At 41.8% G+C, this 20,761-nt stretch overlaps 1 protein-coding gene across 1 annotated transcript; it reads right to left on the bottom strand.

Moving 5' to 3' along the window:
• Positions 1 to 562: 562 nt before the first annotated feature.
• On the bottom strand, positions 563 to 19,858 carry inpp5jb (inositol polyphosphate-5-phosphatase Jb). Its single transcript, XM_031755328.2, has 13 exons — positions 19,437 to 19,858; positions 13,583 to 14,103; positions 11,795 to 11,902; positions 11,434 to 11,542; positions 8,467 to 8,583; positions 7,475 to 7,650; positions 6,145 to 6,256; positions 5,614 to 5,723; positions 5,240 to 5,435; positions 4,026 to 4,163; positions 3,831 to 3,914; positions 3,646 to 3,750; positions 563 to 3,512 (listed from the first exon to the last, which is right to left on the bottom strand). The coding sequence occupies exons 2-13, from the start codon at positions 14,089 to 14,091 to the stop codon at positions 3,183 to 3,185; spliced, it is 2,094 nt and encodes a 697-aa protein (XP_031611188.1). The 5' UTR covers positions 14,092 to 14,103; positions 19,437 to 19,858; the 3' UTR covers positions 563 to 3,182.
• Between the last annotated feature and the right edge of the window lie 903 nt (positions 19,859 to 20,761).

Genomic DNA, 20,761 nt, shown 5'->3' with positions numbered 1-20,761 from the left:
TGCGTCTTCTGCCTTTCTCCTCCATCTAATCCAGTTTTCTCAGATTTTTTTAAGGACACACTGCACACCATGCTACGGAAAAATACTATTTTATGCCTGTTAAACTGTGACCTTTGGGATTTTTTGGGAAGAAAAATATATGTTTTTGGAAAAGGTTCCTAACAGACTCTAAAGATGCAATTTTGAATTGTTTCTCCTCTGCTATGTGTGGACACAACACTGGTTCATTCCTTGAGTAAGGTCCCTGTTTTGTTTTGTTTTTTTGAATGACTCATAAGGCAGTATTAAGTGTCTCAAACGGAAATACATTCTTCTGAAAATGGTCAAGATAAAGTTTGGACTGAAAATGAGTGAAAAAGCAACCAATGTCGAAAGAAAAAAAAAAAGCAGGTAGTTTATGCATGGTGCTGTGGTACTGCATTTTATAATGTATTTTGCAAGTTAACTCTTTTTTTTTGTCTGTATCATTCTCTGTGTTATCTCTCCCATAGACACAGCTTTCAGAAAAAACAAAAACAAACACCTTTCATTCAAGCTAATTAACCTGACCCATAAGACATGATAAGATAGTTACACATTTTTTAATACAATGATATTAAATATGAAACAATGCAAGAAACAGACCGACAACTTGAAAGGGAGAATATTATTTCTTTGGACAGTATTGCACTAGTTTCTGGGTTGGAGGACAAAGCAAGCAACCCTTTAACAAACTTCTTGCTTCTGTCATTAGACGATCAGTGATAAGCCATCATCCTAGGCCAACAATCACAGGATCACACAGGCTTGCTGTATTTTTGTAGTTTCGTTCACAATTATACAAACACCTGTACACTTAACAATCTACACGTCTGACAGTGAAAGCAGAATTTGATATGAAATTACTAATATGTGAACTGGAGAAATCATCCTTTGTCAAAAAAAGAAAAATAATCATTATCAATATTCTGTGATATTGTTTCAGTAGAAATAACGCTCCCTTGCTGGCCAGCAGAATTTAGGCTCATTTCACACTTAAATAAGAAAATAAATACAGAATTTCAGTAAAATAATCTTTGCGGCATAGATTGTCTCCTATTTGATAATTTCTACCATACTTCATATTTATCCTTTACATATGTTTTATTCTATTGTTGCCACATAAATTACAAAATAATAACATTCTGTAGACAGTTTTCATTAATATTTCACAATACATAGTCACTGGCATTGACTGCAATACAGAACATGATCATCTACACTATCTAAAATGTGAGACTTGTCTTTACACATGTTATTTCCAACAAAGGTCCAATAGATTTTTTTCCCCATTTTAAAACCAAAGAATTACATTTAAATACAATGAAGTGTTTCAAACAGCTCCAGATTTCAGCAAGTATAACTACTCTGCAGTTTATCACCTAATACATACACTTAAGTAATTTTTTTTTTTTACTGTCCTTACCAAGTTTTTCTAACAACTTTCACAGCCACTATTATGACAAGGGAAGTCAAAAACAGCACTTTACGGCACAGAAAACCACAGTACTGGAATGTACAGTATGTCCACAGCAGCAAACCATGCAGACAGACCCCATTCACTGCCTCAGCCACACACACACACACGCCTCCACCATCCAAAACATACACACATTCAGACTTCCAGAAACACACACACACACACACACACTGAGTTACAGCTACAGTAGTATACACTGTCCTATACTAACTGCTCAACAGTATAAAGTGTCTAATAGGTCACACAGTAGCAATGCAACACAACTATTTTGACTACTGTCACTGTCAGCTAATCACCTGGATCATTAAGGGAGGATCTGAGCGAGAGAGAAAACAAACATCAAATTTGAGTGAAAATAAAGTATCTGATAGGACCACTTCACTTCTTTAATATAGAAAATAAATGAATAAATGAATGTTTCACAAAAGTGGAGCACATCAGTTTTGTATTATACTACCTACAGTACAATACAAACCACTGTGGTGGCTCTACACAGTAGAGTTCCTGCTCACATTTTTATGAGATATCCAGATGAGAAATTTCTTGATTTTGGGTTTAAACACCATGCAAAAAAATAAAATAAAAAATCCAAACAAGTGCTTTGTTTTTCATGTTGTGGGTTAATTTGCTTAAAAATTAACAGCTGTTTGCTGTGAGCAAAAGCAGTACAGCTCATTAACTCACACCAAGCATTGTGTGTAAAAGCAATTCATGGTGAGTCAGGTATTGCTGTAGGCGTTGCCACAGTTGGTCCAGCAGTAAGTGGCCAGCAATCAGTTAGCTAGTTTTTGTAAGGCAGCTATGCTGTGTCAGCTGACAGCTAGCCTCCCACACCCATCACATACGCACTGCGCCGACATGGCGGTCTATTTAAACGTCCTTACACTCGCATTCACTCTACACTGGTGTGTGTTGTTCGGACGCCGTGGCTAGTGTCCGAGTCCCCTGAATCACAGGCTCCGCGTACTTTGGCTCTGCTCAGCTTTTACGCACCCTCGAGGGAATTTATTCCCACTGGTGGATCATTTGAAATGCTCCCTGGATATTTTGTAGTATAATGTGTGCTAGGTTAGAACCACATCACCAAGTCAAACTGTATGCTGCACATCTGTCTCCGATTGCAGAAACTAATAATGTGACTGTTTCCAGAGCTGGTGATGACTTTATGGATTGTTTTTGAATTAAATCTTATCTGTATGATAGGATTTATTCTATAGTGGATCCATTATTACAGCAAACATTGAGTGAATTATGTGGAATATCTGTGTCGAGTATAAGTTGTAATCCTAATATCTTATATGTAGTGAGCTGACATGACTGCTAGGAACATCAAAGCACTGTCGAAAAACAGTAAAGATGGTTCCTATGAAGTATTAAGTGACCAAAAATCCTTGAGTAGTTTCTCATGAAAGGTGTCAGCTCCCTGTGCTGACCACACCTGAGAACAGACGAAGAGAGAAGAAACACAGCAGAGTGAAGGGTTTACAAATAAAAAGACATGTATGTGCACAGCTTACTGAAACAACCCAAGGCAAAGTAAACCTCCTGGACAAACCAGATGGCTATTCCTGAAAAGGATGGCATCGGAAACTGTAAATTTTCTCTACAGAAACTTTACAGTGAGGTGGATGCATGACTTTAAAGACACGACGGGTTTTTATGTGAGCTGTAAACACAGCGAGGCTCACACTCCTGGATCCTGTGAGTTTTTCTCTTGCTCCTCAGGACCAGACAGGTGGCTGCTACTGCCCTCTGCTGGGCCTCCTATGGACTTGCAGTCTGTCTCTGCAGTGGTGCTTGGTGGAGGAGCCTTGGTGACATCGACCTCTTTCATTTGGGCCTGGTAAGGACTGCCGGAGCGGCTGCGGCTGCCGCTGGGATGGCCGCGGTGCTTGCCCTTACGTGGGCTAGGACTGCGGGACCTCATCTTCATGACAACAGTGCTGTCATCTTCTGAAGTGACATCAGAGCTGTCTGAAGAGCTCGTGTCATCACCTGAGGTGGGAAGCACGATCTGAAGACAGATGGAAAAGAGTGTAAGTAAAAGTGGAAAACATGAAATAAAAAGAGTACAGATGCAGATGAGAACACCAAAAGGAAGAGCATTTGGCTGTTTCAACCTCAAGCAAGCAGTGGGTTACAATTACCTGAAATGGCTCCGTTACACCCACAATGCTGCTCATGTTGTTGCTATAGTAACCCAAGATAAAGTCTCCTGAGCCTTTAGGCAATTCCTCCTCAGTAAAGGTTACCTGGAAATCAGTTGATAAGACGCTCATTAAATGTGAAAGAAAATTATCCTTGTATTGAAGCCTACGTGCATCCAGATTACCTGATGTTCCTGTCGAAGAAAATCCGATTCCTCCTGCTTGGCCCACACATATCCCACATAGTCTTTGTAGTGTTTGAAACCCACCTATGGGAGAAGCAGCAACATCATGAAATCAGTAAAATCACTAACACACAGAAATACTCGTCATGCTGAACCTACTTGTTGTAGAATTAATTTCACGTATTGGTTTGTTACCTTGAAAAGTCCAATCCAGTCCCAAGAACTGCGAGAGTAGTTGGGTGCCAGTTTGAATATCGCTGTGGCATCGGCAACACTGTTCCACTCATCGTCCACTATGATTGTGACCAGGGGAATATCCACCTTGTATGGGAACTGCAAAGAACACGTACCATAGTTATTTAATACCAAAGTGCTGTTTGGTTTCCACGATGTCCTAAAGGATAACGAGAGCAGAGGATCAGCCTCATCTAAAACGTCAGTCATGTGCCTGTCAGCGCAGGCTAAAAACACTGCTCTGTTATCCTGGACCTCCACAGCATTGCATTAGAAGCCTGTTATACTTCTGTTTCTTAAAACAGTTTAAACAACCAGCAGATTTGGGCACTTATGAGATGAAAATTTCAATCACTATTGAAATTCTCAAAGTCCCCGCAAAAGCTCCACTTTAGCACATGTATGTATTGTGAGGAGAAATCCGTATCACCAGGATAAAAGTCTAAAGAAGTACACACAGTTCTATTTATATCACTCGGAAAAGGTCAATAATGGTGTAGTCGAGTAGGTGAAGGACAGCAAAATCAATATGAAAGCAAAGGTAAGAGTTAAAGAGCTAATTTTAGTTATTTACAATCGTTTGTTTCAGGGTCACTGTAGTCAGGAGATTAGGGCACAGCTGAGGAGACAGTCGTCGTTTGAGTCTAATCAAAACCTATGTGTAATATCAGTTTAAAATAACCACCAATAGGTTTGATTTAGTCAATGTGATTGTGTGGTAAGGTTTGGAGAACTATCTTCAATGTCACAGTCTTTACTTTGCTAGTAGCTATGAACACAGAGCAGTTAGCTGCTGTTAGTTTAACAGCTATCTGGCATTTTTCTACACAAACCTGATGCAAATAACTGACAGAGCAGAGGAAAGTCCTGTTTGGCCCTGTTTAGGTGAGATAGATATATGAACTCTATTAATCAAAAAAAGTTTGGTATCAAAAGCCCGCTCCAAATTAAATATTTTCTTTATTTCATTGTCTAAATTTATCATAAATATGCTAAATTTCTAGCCAAACTACTCAGATTAGCAATAGAATATGTATTTATTGTAAAATCAACTACAGAATAATTTCAAAGATGCAAAGGCCTAATACTGGTCAAAATCATCCTCATAATGTACCCTACGATCCTAAAACTACCATGACTGAGAGCCTGCACAGACATACCCTAGTTTTTCTCACCTGGAGGGTAAAGATGGAGGAAACTGGTTTGTGGTCACTGACGGTGAATTCCATGTGACTTCGATAGTTATGCTGCGTCACTTTGGCGCCGCTCGTCAGCCCTGAAATGGAGCCACGCTTCCCTGCACCAGCAGGTGCCGTGGCTCTCAGACGCCACAGGATCCGGTCAGTCCAAGCTGGTTTACGTTTCTTCCCACTGGGATGTTTCCAGAAATAAAAAGACATGGGGCATGACAAAAAAATAACAACATGTTTGAAACCACTAGATGGAGAATAAAAGAGGAAGAGCCCAGCAAGAGCCATTCAGAGGACGTGTTTGAAAGGTATCTGGTTAGTGGCCTAGAATTCATAAAAGCACCCCCGGCGTCACCAACCTTGTGTCGTATGTATTTGTTCCAACATCAAATTTGTAGGTAGGAGGGAATTTCAGCGGTCCCTCCTGGAATCCCTCTAACACTGTCTCGCTGTCTTTGGCCATGTTCAGCTGTAAATCATAGTACCAATCAGAAGACATCAAATACCTTCAACAATTACTGATGCTGCTCATGAGAACAGTGTGGTTCTGTATCACCCTCTAGTGGCATTCCCTACACACTGCATGACTTCCTGACTAACATCATTTCAGCTCTCCTTCTCATAAAATAAAGAACTTCTCTATAAGGTTTTACACTTATTTCAGGCTGAATGCACTGAAATAATAATAATAACAAAAATAAACATGGATAGAATTTCAATATACACACTCCTTTTTAAAAAACATATAAAAATATATATATATTAATATTTAAAAAAAATCACTCAGTTGCTATGAGATGAGTACAAGTTATTTTTAATGCTTCTGAGGAAGGCCACATGCAGATGCACTGAGCTACAATAATTGCATACATATAAATGTTTGGTTTTACCTGATCCTTTTCCCATAATATTGAAAACTTGTTGTTATCAATGGCTGATTTGACCACCTGCATCTCCAGGTCATCGATGCGGAAATTAAGATCCCCGAACCAAAACACCACACTGAAAAAAAGGAGTAGTTTTGTGAATTCAAATAAATGTGAGGCTTTAAGTTACCTCAACGACTGTGTAATTATTTTCCTCAGGAACCATGAGCATGGAAAAACAACGCTAGGTTTGATTTTACAGATACATACAGAGGAAAAAACCTGAGGATGGAGATGAAGGTTATATTCAGAGAAAACACAAATATCTGGACAAGACCTAAAAATTTATAAGAAAAAACAGTGTAGATTTTTTTTCAGGTTATAAAATCATAAATTTACAAGAAGAAAGATATTTCTTATGGTACTAGATTTCTTTACGTTGCGAGAAAATCAACCTTACCACTCATCATATCACAGATGCCACAGCTTCACACCCACAGTGGGTAACCTCATCAAATTATAGCCCACTTTGCAATCAAATTTTACATGAGTTTGCAGGTCTGGATCATTCGAGTGTATGCTAACACAATGGAGTGGATGTTCCAGCAAACTGACCCAAACATCAGACTGTGCAACGCTCAGAGAAAGTGCAGAAAACCCAAAAGCTACACCCGAGACTCTCCCAGGCTCCAGTCAGCATGTTAAATGACAAATTTCACGACACTTTCGGTAACAATTTCCTTGATGTTTAGCATTAATGCACGGCACCACAAACCAGACACATCAAACATCTAAAGCACAGTTTTGCAACCCGGGCACCTTCCAGTCACTGAACTGAACAGGAACTCCACCGTATACCAAAGTATTCTCAAGTCAAATATGAGGCCTGAGTCTGACAGCTAAAGATTGGCCCCAATTGGGTCATGAAACAGGACAATGATCTGAAGTGCAGCAGTAAAATCTACTTTAATGGCCCAGTCAAAGTCTAGACCTCGACCAGATTGAAATGCTGTGACAGGACCTTAAGAGAGCTGTGCATAAATGAATGCCTGCAAACATCAATGAACTGAAGCAACGATGTTAAGAAAACCAATCCAGAGTTCCTCCACAATGATGAGAGAGACGGATAAAGTCAGATTTTAACACCTCCTCACTAATGTGTGCTCTGTGGGATTTCCCGTTTCCATCTGTGGAGTGGTGAAGTTGATCCCGCCTTTTCAAAGTCAAACTCTGGGGTTTTACAACTGTTCCAGCCCTAATGGACTGACGTAATAGAGCGAATAAGTAGCGTCTGACTTTTTGTCATAGCTTATACATTAACCTAAAGTTTCTGTGTTTCTGCGAACTGACATACTCATGGTCAAGAACCCCAGTGGCAGCCTGGCCCTCAAACTGCTGCTGCTGCAGGATGCTCTCAAAGTCCTCCATCCGCTGATCTGAGTTTTCCATGTGAGCCGGGAGGTGGCAGTTGAGAAAGCAGATGGTGTGACCGTACACTGACATGCGGGCACTCACTCCACCTTTATTCCCCTGTAGCAAGGAGCACGCAGAAGAGAAATTAATTGGAAACAAAAGAATTCAATGTATGTTATTAGTGATTAAAAAGCCAATAAGGACAGTAATTAATATGCTGGGATTTTCCACTGTATTGAATACGTGTCTCAGCCACAAACAGGAAGTTCAGTCGTTAAGGAATACTGAGGAACAATATCAATATTTAATGATAACAGCAGAGAGCACAGAGGTGGGGGCAAGATGAGTCGGCACATAACTTCCCACTGTTCTGACCCACAAAAACACCAAAGATGGTGCTTTATAAAACCCGCAGTGCACATGGTTGTTATTTGAGTTTATAAAAGGAGAATTTTACTTTAAGTAAAAGTGTGTGTAGAAATGTTGCAACTAACCTCCTTTCAAAAGAAAACTGCTTGTTGACAAAACTGCTGTAAAGCAGTTGCTTTTTGGTAAAAACATATTTTACTTTTCAAGCTTAAAACACATTAAAAAATTATTAGATTGGAATATAACTCCAGTCAGCAGTTTGCCTTTGGTTCATTTTTGTTATGCTTGACTTTTCCAAATGTTAATAACAGCTTGCTGCAAGATATCAGCATCTATCTCTTTATTTACATAAAACTGGATGAAGCCACATTTGGCTAACAAAGTGCAAGAGCTGATGTGCAGATATTTGGTGTGTCCCATATCTACATGAGGGTACGTGGGAAAGAGATACCAGCCTAAAAATAAAACCGAGATATAGTGCACTTCTTTGTAGTGCTTTGTTTTCATGTGGGAAGTTTCCATAACGCAGTGCTGGTCACAACAAAGTGTCAGTAGCCATCTCACCCAGTAACCCCCCAGGCCTGTGCGAGTGGTCTCAGTCTGGACTCCACGCAGGAACGGCAGATGGAAATATTTGGCAAAAACCAGCAGTAACACTCCCTGCATCCGCTGGGATGTAACCTAGAGAAGAGAAAGCCATGAAGAATTAGACAGGATAATGTAAATAGACAGCAGAGTTATGAGGACACGCTTTGCATAATTCGCTAAGGAGAGCAGCTGTAAAGTTCACTTGCACATCAGGCTTACAGCATGAATATAAAATCTCCTGGCATCCCTCGCACTCGTCCTCTTTTTACCAACTTGCATTTCCATTTTGGCCTGCAGGAGCATGTGGTCTAGTTCAACAACGACTTCACATGAAGCCCCGGGCAGCTTTTGCTACAGCATCTACACTTGCTGAGGTTAAAAACCCACTAAAACCTTTGATACTTGGCCCTTTCCTTTCTCCAAGTCCTTCAACATCCCACCAAGCGCTTCATGATAATATGCAGGATTTGACATTAGTGCACCTCTGGTGCTATTTTTGTTCATTTCAAGACAGTGAGGAATGTGACATGCAAAGTTAAACTAGACGAGCCATTTACACGAGATGTCAACCCTTCCCATGTTCATGCCTCCTCCCCACTGCCTTCTCCAGTTGTCCACACATCCCAACCCCCATCCACAGTCTGAAGAAGCACAATCACACCCAGCCTGAAATGCCCCGCGGGTGGAAATGGAGGCATACATCTCCACGTGACAGGAGATCCTCTTGCTTGCACACTAACTGGCTGTTGCATAATGGATTCTAGTGAACCGTAAAGTGGACCAACTTCTTTTTTTTGTGATTTGTGTGAGGACACATAACGATCGGGTCTGCGTGCACTTGTCTGAGGAGAGGGTACCTTGGCCTGCATACACTGTGGATGAACAGAAATTCCCATCATCATAATTTAACAAAGAAAAAAACAAAACAAAACACAGAAATCTGCTGAAGGCTGCCAAGCCACATTTTGACCAAGCACAGAAAAGACATTAAAGCCCAAAGACAAATGTGTGAGAGGCAGAGAGAGAGAGAGAGAGAGAGAGAGAGAGAGGGCCATTAGTCCAGCAGCGTATCTTTGACCTTGTACAGCACACACATGACTAAAGAAATGAGCTGTGAGTGTGATGTTATTTGGAAAAAGTTCAGTGGATTCTTAATCATCTCTAACAGAGATGGACACAGAAACACAGAAAAAGAAAAGTCTTGCATTTAGTGGATTAAACCACTTTCCAATCAGAAAGGCCAGACTGCCTTTCCTATTCAGTGCACTTAAATCGTAGCGTCCTTGTACAGGAACTATGGTGAACATCAGCAGGAACCGTGCAGTGAATGGCCAGAAAAAATGTGTTGTAAGCTGCAATGAAAGGCTTTCTTGTGCTTGTAGCAGTCAGTTTGAACCCAACAATGAGTCACAGCGAGCAGAGTATCTCAAAGCAGAAAGTATAGACGGTGTGTCTTGTTACTACGTTTCTTTTCACCATGTCATGACTAAACAGCTTCCTACTGCCACAATCGTGCATCTCACTTTACTTGTTAGCCTGACAACATCCCCGACCTGTTCACGGCATAGATTTCTACTAGAAACACACAAAAAAGGTCACATCGTGATGATTATTAACAAGGTTTAAACTAACGTAGCAGGACCGCGAAACAGCCCGAGGACAGCATCAGTCACACTGTCAGAGGCCCATCAACACTGACAACAACGAGATCCAAAAATAAAACAGCACCCTGGGAGACGTTTGTCTAGCTCTTTCAACTCGACAGCTGATTCACGCAGCCTGGCTCACCATGCCAACTGAGCCAAGCATTGTTGCAGACCCAGCCAGACAAACACCAACCACAGCGTTAAACACAAACAAACAACACAAAAGAAATCAAAAGGTTTTAATTTTTATCTGACAATAATGTTTTTATTCCTTTATTGCCTTATTTGATTTTGAAACAACATTAAATATATGCTAGAAATATGTGCATAACACTTATTCCACATAAGAATCCTGTTTCTTGACTTTTGTTTTCCTATTAAAACAGTGGTTAACTATGATTAATCTTTACAGCATCATTACATCTCGTCTATGAGCTATAATAGTAGTACATTTTATTTTGTGGTGAATGCCTGGAACAGGAGTTAAAAAAAATAAAGGTGGAAATACTGCAAAAGGGGCTTCAGGAGACTGAGGACAAGCCACTAAATAAAGCGACCTGTGGAAATAACAGTGGGCTGAACTTACTGAAGATCAAAGGGGATCATCCAACGATGAGTCTCTCTCTTTTTTTCCTGCTGCTGGGTAATTTCTTCTCATCATCAAAGACAATATCTTTTTCATCATAAACTGTGGATTTGCATTACTCTTATCTCTGGATTTTATGGACTGTACATGGATTTTTTTCTACTTGTACTCAGACTGACTTTCCTACGCTGTCTATAAGGAGAGACTGAAGAGTGTGCACTGGTGTGTGGGACTGTGTCTATGGGCGTACTGGAATTAAATATGATGGAAAATAAATGTTGATGATCATTTTAGCAAATTTAATAAAACTAATCTGTATTTTCTTAACTCTTTGTTACACATGAAACCTACTGGAGATCTTAAGATTGTACTTATCCCCATCTTCTATATTAGTACACCTACAATCGGTATATGTAGCTATAGTGATACAGAAAGACAGAGAAAGAGGAGCACAGGTCTGAAGGTTCACAAAGGGACACCGACAGTCAGTAAGAGCTCGACATTAGCAGCCTGGCAGACAGGATGAGATAACAGATTCGCTGACATTACATGCTTCTAGCAAATTATCACCCCATCCGTTGCTCAGGGAACAAAATGAGCTGAGAGAGTAAGAAGCGGCGAGCTCGTCAGGAATCCCACGATACATCGAAACTGTTGAACACTTCAACATAAGAGTGTGCATATGTGTTTACAACAGAAGCCATTACTGACCAGCACATAACCAAAGGGGCTGAGTCTCTCCATGCAGACTTCGCTCCACTGGTCTGTGAAGAGGGCGTCTTTCAGTCTTTTGTTAATCATTGAGTTCACTTCCTGCAGCCTTGAAGAAAAACAAAAAAGACACAGAACAGGGTAAAAGGGTCAAGAGCAGACAGACAAGGAAAAGGAGCTAATGAGAGCGTGCTTTGATAATGTAATCAAAGCGCTTTTGTTTTTTCCATAGGGAGAGAGAAACGTTCAAATCTGGGCCTGACTGCTCATTAGAGGCATTGTCTGCAGCGTTGACGTGCACATAAACAGGCGAACCGGCTTTAATGCTGAACAAACGAGCTAGCCGAGGCAAAACACTCACCCGATGATGTACATGTCTGTGTTTCCGTCACCCACATTCAGCCCGAGCAGAGAAGTGATGTCATCGGGTGGTGTGGCTGAACCCACGTTCCAAGTGATGATGTGCACCCTGATGGAAAAGGACGTTATATAATAACTCTCGCAAGCACTCATCTCCTACTCACCTGTGTCACAACCTACAGACTGTGAACGCAACAGCAGATCACACCGACATGAATCCTTTCAGTCAATGTTTCACTACAATGCAAAGCCTTGACCGTCTTTCAATATTATGTGACATCGTCTACAAATCACTAACACAGCACAGGCTTACTTTAGCTTCACAAAGTCACTCATTTTATAAAAATAAATGGCACTGAAAGCCAGCAGCAACAGACAAACTGATAATGTTGTTCCCAGCACCTGGGCCAGTCAAAGACATGCAGACAAAGTAAATAAAACCTAAATCACTCATATAAATGTAAATGTGAGGACATGTTTATCTTTGTAGCTCTAATTGGCTCTTTAAAAGACTAGAGATCTCCAGGGTAAACCTTGTCTCTCAGCCAGAGTGTACACTGGGCCAGGATCCAGTTACATGCAATACTGAGAAAATGGATTTAATGGAGTATAGCATGCCTACATCACAAAGTTTCTACTTTATATGCCAAATAAATCCAAAGGTGTAAGATGTGGTGAGGATACAGTCACCTCTCTTTATCCTAAATAAAGGATCTCATAATCTGATACAATATTTTACATATCAAAACATTTAAGCATACCAATAAGTATGAAACCTCTTCCTAATGCAGGGGGACTAATTGCTTTTTACAGTGCTCAGCATCTAATAGTGTTATCATTAAATTCATCTTCATTGAACTTCTTATCATTTGCTTAATTTTTGTGCTTCTATAAAAAAAGATCCCCTGAGAACTAATCTACATTTCACTATGACCAAATATAAAACAGGTCACTGCTGCCTCTATTATTTCCCATTTTTATTTTTTAAATAGTTCACCTTACTCTAAACCTTATTTAAATCAGTGTTACTACAACCTTGATATTTGGTGTTATGGCTCTGCTGCTATCCTTCTGAAGCCACAGCAAGTAAAAACAGCCCAGGCATCAACAACAACAATTATTGAGCCTGACACAGCAAGAAAGGTGCAGTGGGGTGGAGGTGGGTTGCCAAGTGGCTTGCAGATGCACAGCAACTGTGACTAGGCCAAAGCAACTTCAATAACATGGCTTCTGTGAGAGTTACCAACTGGATGTGAGGATGAACTTGGGTATCTGATTGTGGTAATATCGTCAAGGTCATTGATTCATCAGTGTCGGCTGATACAGTTTAATTGCGAGGCTTCACCTCAGACATCCAGTTGTCAGGACAGACACAAAGGCCATTCAGGTAAAAATATATTACCCTTAGCAGAAAGGTTTAACAGAAAGAAGTTTCACTCCATAAATGGGTTATTATGTAATTTATAAAAACATTAAAAATCTATAATGAAACTTTTCAAAATTCAGGCCATTATTCCTAAATTTGTGGCACAGAAACAATAATAATAAAAATTCTGTGACATCATTCTGCAAAAACTCGCCACACTTTGGCCTCATGTTTACTATAATCGCAACCTTCCAGTGTCACTATCAATGAATATAAATAAATGTGATGTGTGCCACAGTTAATCTGTCTCAGCTGTCTGGGCAGGACAGGGCCTGCAGAGGCATGCTCACACACACACACACACACACACACACACACACACACACACACACACACACACACACACACACAGGGGAAACTTGCCTGAAGTCGTCCACAGTCTGCGCCTGAGTGTCAGCTGTACCTGCCACAGAGAGAGCTCTATGTGCATGAGGGTTCAGGTGATGAGGCACAGGCCTGCTGGCAGATGGGTGGGGCACGGAGGCAGCTCTTACTGGGTGGTGGCCTGGACCTTTAGGACCAGCCTTAATGCCAGGCCCAGTATACTCTCCTGAGGGCTTGACTGCTGAAGGGCAAGAGGGTTTGGAATGACTGGCCACATTGCCATCAGGGTCGCACTCCTCCTGGTTAGGCAGTGCAGTGGGTTCTGCTTTGGGCTCGGCTTTGAGTTCAGAGATATCTACAGAGCCCTCAACTCTGGCGGTCCTCTGGGGCCGCCGAGGCCTGGCAGGCACTGCGTGTTGGCCAGTGCTTGAGTCGGTGGCAGGAGCTGACGTATCTGAAGGCGTAGCTGAAGTTGCTGTTACAGCTGCTGCTTCGTTGTTTGGGTTGTCCTCTGAGCTCTGTAGCTGGGTCGGATTATCTTGGTCCATTTCTTAAGATTTCTGTGATGACAAAAACAGACTGTATTAGCTCAGATGGCACACATTACATTTGTGTTTTAGAGCATATATTAGAAAATATAATGCTGTGTAATAAATGGAGCTAACAAAGCACACAATGAACTTGTAACACTGAACAACACAACCTGTAGCCTCTTTAACAAATGACACACCAATTCAGCTGATGACTAAAAGACCGTCATAAGACTGACCCAGCAGAACAACTGAGTGAGTCATTCTGGCTCCCCGCATCATGAATGTTCAATTACCTGGTTTCTTATGGCCTTGGAAACAGCTGAATGTACTGAATACAATGACGAAACAAAACTCACATAACAGAATAAAGAGCATAAAGCATAACGAGACACAAAGAGGCATGTTGTCTTACTGTGGCTACAGGATTGGACATTTTGTGAATAAAAGCCTGGACACAGTTCATCATCCTCTCTGCTTCTACCTAAGCCGCCTGCCCGTCCTCCAGTAACCAGGGAGATACTCAGTCAGTTCATATCAGCTCAAAGCACCTGTCACACACTAACACGAGGAACCGCTGCATGGTCCAGAAGAGCAAAAAGCAACAGCCCAGAATAAACAACAACAGCAACAACACAGAGAGAGGAAGCTGCAGAGAGATAAATAACGAATTCAAATAGGCCATTTATTCACGCAACAACGTATTCAATCATTGCCCTTATCTCATTTGCGTTTCTCGGCTGTGGATTGATAAAATACAAAAGCAGCAAAAGCTACTGAAGTCCCATTTAAATGACAATTTTTAATCTAAGTGCAAAAAATGAGCACCGTGTAAAAATCTCAGGGACAGGTCGGGGACAAGCTGGGAAAAAAAAAGCTGATTTGGGCACAAAACGGTGACGGATCTGCGAGTCAGTGGCGTTTCAAGTGTAACATGTGTGGGGGTGGTGGTAGTGAGGGTGAGGGTGAGGACAAACCTAACCGTCTGGGTGAAAATCACAGGAATCATTGGGGACACAGAGGCAACACAGCTCCCTCGTATTTATTCACATGACCTTGAGCAGCAGGAGGTTGTGGCTTTAACGCAGGGAAGAGGGTAACCTCTTTATTCCACATGTGCTCATTAACATGCTGGTCCTTCAGTCCACCAATAACCTGGTGCCTGACTGGGCATAAAGTATTCTTATGATCCATGTATGACATTTAGTCGGGTGGGGGAGCATGAAGGAGGAGGGTGAGTGAGCACACGTGGGAGTGGGTGGATGCAAAACGAGCTGAGGGCAGCGGGAGGAACAGCCAACCGAGTCAGCCCTTCATTCAGCGACAGCACCGAGTCTTTTTGCAGAATGTCTCCAAATTGATCCTCTCACACTTCCCTCTGGCACTGTGTATTTTTCCAGGCTTTAATCCCCCCCTGCTCTCTTATCGTTCCATTTCTCTAATCCTTTCGCTCCCCATCTTCCCCAAATTCTGTTGTTCCGGCTTCCAACCTTTAGTGTATGGACACCAAACTGCTTAGTTTTTGGATGTAGACTACTCCTGAGCTAAAAATGCTCCATTTATTTCCTCTCTTAACCCCTTCTGAACTAAAAGGTGACCCTTGAGAGATGCTCTGTGTCATTTTCTCTCAGCCAGCCACCTCACTGTCACTATCAACGCAAGACGTCAAATGCCACCGTCACAACAACCATACGGAGATTGTAATCAGTGGTAAAGTATGTTCAAGTGCTCAGAGATGTGGAAAAATGAAAAATGAGACAGAAGGCTGAAAATCTAAATAGAGTTCAGTTCATCTTTCTAACATTCTCATTTCCTTCATGCATGACGGAGGAAGAGCCAAATATTTGCCTTTCTGGGAACAATTACGACAGGCTGCCAATTTTTATTCCACTCACGTTCACAGAGGAGAGGGTGGAATGATTTGATAATAACAAATGTGTCATAGTGTTTACATGCAGCCTCTTGAGGGGGTGAGAGCTGAGAGAGCCAGGAAGGATGTGGTGTAACCCAAACAGCAGGCTCCAACCAGCCTCCTTGGCTTCTTTGGTGGGATTCACTGACTATACAGTTTTGAATGACAGTCACACACTATTTTTTTCTTCTATTTCCACACACTGACTTTTATCTTTTGTAGTGGCTCTGTGATAGACTGGCAACCTGTCCAAGGTGTACCTGCCTTATGACAGCTGGTATAGGCTCGAGGTCAACCATGACCCAAAACTGGATGGATGGGTGGAGGGATTTAAACCACTGGCTCTGAATTACAGTACTGACACCAGTTTTGGGATCTACCAATTAACTCCCAATAAGCCAATCACAGTATCTTACCCACACTTATCATGATATAAGAAAAAAAATATCCATGTGTAAAGAAAATGCAGAATTACGTATTTTTTCACTATTATTATAATTATCATTTTTTAGTTTAGAAATTATTTCAGTTGAGCTATTATTTAAAATTACAGCTGAAAGAAATAGACTCAACAGCAAATGCATTAAGGTCACCTTGCTGGTACTTGATTGGACCTCTTTTGCCTTTAGAACTGCATTAATTCTCTGTGGCACAGATTTAACAAGGTCCTGGAAAAGTTCCTCAGAGATTTTGATCCATTTTGACACGACAGCATCACAAAGTGTGCCAAAAAAATGTCCCCCCACACTACGCCACTACCGGTAGCCTGAACCATTGACAAAAGGCAGGATGGATCCATGCTTTCATGACGTTTACACCAAATTTTGGCCCTACCATCTGAATGTTGAAGCACAAATCAAGACTCAGCAGACCAGGCAATGTCTTTCCAATCTTCTGTTGTCCAATTTTTGCGAGCCTTTGTGAATTGTAGCCTCAGTTTCCTGTTGTCAGCAGGACACATTCAAAGTTACTTAAATCATCTTCCTTCCCCATTCTGATTCTTGGTTTGGACTTCAGCAGGTCGTCTTGACCTTTGACATAACCAAATGCCCTGAGTTGCTGTCATGTGATTTGCTGATTAGATGTTTGCTTTTATATGAATAGTTGTATCTAGTATAATGACCAGTGAACATGGAAAACCTCAGGCCCTATGGACAAGAGTCATTTAGGAGAATTTTTAAAGTTTCTTAATTGCTTCTCTTCTAAATTTAATCTGAGGTAACCACACAGCCCCACTGACATTACTGTGCACACGATCTGGTATCCTTGTGTTGGTGTTGTTCCCACATCATCATAATTAATGTTGCTCCAGGTTCAACATTGTAAGTGACCAAAAAAAAAACCGCCTTCACTTGCAAGATCTCTTCTAGATCCAGCAATTTGAATTCTTTGCCCTTAAGAAGATCGCGCATTTCAAGGATATTAGATTGTCCTTAGTGTAGCCTCTTCATTTACTGTGACCAGCGTGCCACACAGTCTAACAAAAGTGGTTCTGGTGTATTTACATAACAGACGCATTCCCTATACAAGCACCTCCAGGCTTAAAGACTTTAATTAGCTTTCTGAATTGTTTTGCCTTGCTGACCATCAAAGCCCCCCGACTACACCACAAGTTTATTAACGTCTGTTCAGCTGACCCTCGTTCATTTGACAAAAGCCACCGTGAGGAGTCATGGAATACTGACTCTATAAGTCCAACTACCAGGGGAATCATTCAGAGTATGGCTTAATAAAAAAAAATCAATGTTTTGGATCGAATGGAGAAGGAATTAAATATATTGCAATGCCAATGTTTTATCCTATACCTTGTTCACACACAGATTCCAGCTGACATGCCAATCACATTTTGCCCTCTTTAGTGTTGAATGCTGGAGTTACAGCCATGCAGTGCATTGGTGTTGAGAGCCTCCAGAGCCATATGCCCCTGTGACAGGGATACTAATGATGACCCGTACAGAAACGACACCGGCAGCTGCTGCCACAGCTGTAAATGGCTCCTCCAGGTCCTAATGCCACTGAGTATCGCTCCTCTGTATCCAAGGGGCTGCATCTTTCTGATCAGGTCATAGCCAGGGCTGCAGGATGTCACAATGATTTCTCCTACAGTCTAACACTTAAGACACGTGCTGACAACACACGGTGCGCTGTCTGCACTGCAAAACTATGTTGTGAGTTGCAATTTCCAGTTCTGTCCATTACCAATTATAGAAATCAGTCGAATGGAAACATTCACTTCCTAAAGCTTTCTGCTTCGAAGACCCTCCATAGAGAACATTGGTCACCATGTTGCAAAAGCAGCATCTTATATAGCGAGTAATCTTCATGCATATGTTCGTTGCACACTGTCAAGTAATTGAGATGAATCTAGCTAAAGGAATGTGAAACAGCTTCAGACCGTGTGGACTAATGTTTGCAAGATAGCAAAAGGGTCTCTCACAGAGACGTTGGTTCATTACTCAGAATTTTCCTTCCTGAGCAGTATTTAAATATGAGCCGAAGGAACAGAAATAAATCACAAAATTCTGCAAGTGCTTCTTCACAGCATCGCTTGTAAACACTGACAAAAACGTTGAGTAATAATCAGTCCTTTGAGCTGACATTACAGAGTGGAGACATTTTATCATGCTTCTAGCTGACACCCCCCCCTCCCCCAGTCGTGTATACCTCCTATTACATGTAAGGGATTAAGTAACTGAATGGATTGCCTCATAATGCTACATTCATAACAAGAGTCAGTTAAATGACACACACACATGTGTGTAATATGCAAACATGCCTAACAAGCCAACAGTGGTTTTCATTCATCTGATATCTTGTATGTAAACATTAGAATCTTGCATGTAAGCCTGCTGTAAATATTCACATTTCCTGTGCCACAAATGGCTGTGACACCTCGGCTGGAACAAGAACAGCAGCAGAGTACTTGGCCTAATTACACTCTTCCTTCAAGGACAGTTTCTGTGGCTGTAAAAGAGAATGAAGGTCAATTTTAACAGTGCTGTGTTGTGCATCACATCTGAGTTGAGAGACTGAGTCTGCATGTGTTTATGAGCCCTTATTTATGAGATGAGGGTGGAAAAGATGACAACGAGCCTTTGCGCGTGCGTGTGTAAGGCAATGCAAAGGGTGGAAAGACAGTTTTGAATTTTAACTTTTTTTGTTAATGTCTTATCATACTTTCATATTATAAACAAATGATGTAGCGCGCACGTGTACGCACACATCCAGGGCAAGGAAGTCAGGTTTCTGGAATTTCTTTGCAGCTGCTCTTAAGGCGTAACAGCAATTCACACTTCCTGTCAATGTAACACAAGCGTGTCTATGTATATTCTGTTTTAAGGAAAGCTGAAAGTTGTGTAACAGAAGCATATCGTTGTAACGCCGCAAATGCTCCTAATAGGTTTCTATCGAGAACATAACGCATGCGTGTCTCATTAATCATCACCTTTACCTGTTTGCGATCGTCTGTGCGGAGGATTTTTAAGAGCTGGGGTTCTGCAGATGTGGGAGTCTGTCTGTCTGTCAGGAGCGCCGGTGGAAGATGTGAATTTACAGGAAATTATAGAAAGAAAAAAAGGGGGGGAAAGAAACGCGCTCAACTTTTATTTCCAGTCGCCTCTCTGATGAAACCATCGGCATCTCAAGCGCTTTTCTCGCCTTCCTTCCTTCCTCAGCGGGAGATAGGAGAGAGGAGGAGCAGGTGGGTTTAGCCAGGCAGGCTACATGCCTCAGAAACACATTCCCCCTTGTGTTTAAAGACACAGGCTGCTGCAGCACGCCGGTGCCCCGTGCCCTTCAAATTACGGAAAACGTCCCGGACGGCACGAGAGAGAGCGCGAGCGACCGAGAGCGCTTCCGTAAACGGGCAGCCGCTGTCTGCCAATGTTGGCGGACGATTACTGTGCAGAGTGAGTCAGAGCCTGCCAGAACTGCGACTACCAGAAAGGACACTGGGCAATTAGGCTGCAACTGCAAACATGGCTTCCGCGAGGATGTACACTGTTTGCCACGACAACACACTAAATGCTGCACAATGTCAGGGTGCAAGTTTTAAAAAAAAGAAAGAAAAGAAAGATGAAAAACGTGCATTAGGAATGTCAGATCTATGTATTCTCACTCTATGATGGCGCACTCCTGCCGTCTGGTGGTTACTGCGTTGAAGAGCGTGGGAGAAAATTAGCGAGGGCTGTATGCCTTTAACTTTCAATCAAATAGCAGTGTCTGAGTCATTTTAATGCTCTTTATAGTAACAGCTGAACAAGCCCCCAGATGTGCTTCTTTCTGTTTGTGGATTTGGGATTTGGCACAGCCCCCAAGCGCAACAGCGTCATTGCCGGTCAACAGTGGTAGTGCCTATGCTTTGGTGACACTAAGAAAAAGGCAGGGCGGACAGGATTAGAAATGAGCACATCACAGGGACAGCTCAGGCTGAGGCTTGAAGACAAAGTTCAAGAGGCGAGGCTGAGATGTGGACATGTGCAGAGGAGGTATAGTGGATATACTGGTGTGGATATAATTATGCTGAATATGAAGCTGTCAGGCAGGAGGAAAAGAGAAAGACCTCAGAGAGAGCTCATGGATGTAGTGAAGGAGGACATGCCACACAGGACACAGGTGTGACACAGGAGGATGCTAGGGATAGGGTGAGATGGTGGTGTCCCCTAAACTCTGTTGCAGGGCTTATTATTTAAACCAATTTTTGACAGTCGTCAGATCTCATCTCACTGCTTAGAGGCACTAGCTGGAGTTCCATAGATTGCTGCACTGTTCTTCCTC

This window comes from Oreochromis aureus, linkage group 12, assembly GCF_013358895.1.
Source record: "Oreochromis aureus strain Israel breed Guangdong linkage group 12, ZZ_aureus, whole genome shotgun sequence".
NCBI lineage: Eukaryota > Metazoa > Chordata > Actinopteri > Cichliformes > Cichlidae > Oreochromis > Oreochromis aureus.
The sequence above is the reverse complement of the archived record's forward strand: the minus strand, read 5'-3'. Positions and strand labels throughout refer to the sequence as shown.

Coding starts and splice junctions, on each gene's coding strand:
- inpp5jb (XM_031755328.2), bottom strand. CDS start 14,091: ATGGACCAAGATAATCCGACCCAGCTACAGAGCTCAGAGGACAACCCA. Junction 11,903..13,582: donor CAGACTGTGGACGACTTCAG/GCAAGTTTCCCC, acceptor CTTTTCCATCAG/GGTGCACATCATCACTTGGA. Junction 8,584..11,433: donor GCCCCTTTGGTTATGTGCTG/GTCAGTAATGGC, acceptor TCTCTTCTCTAG/GTTACATCCCAGCGGATGCA.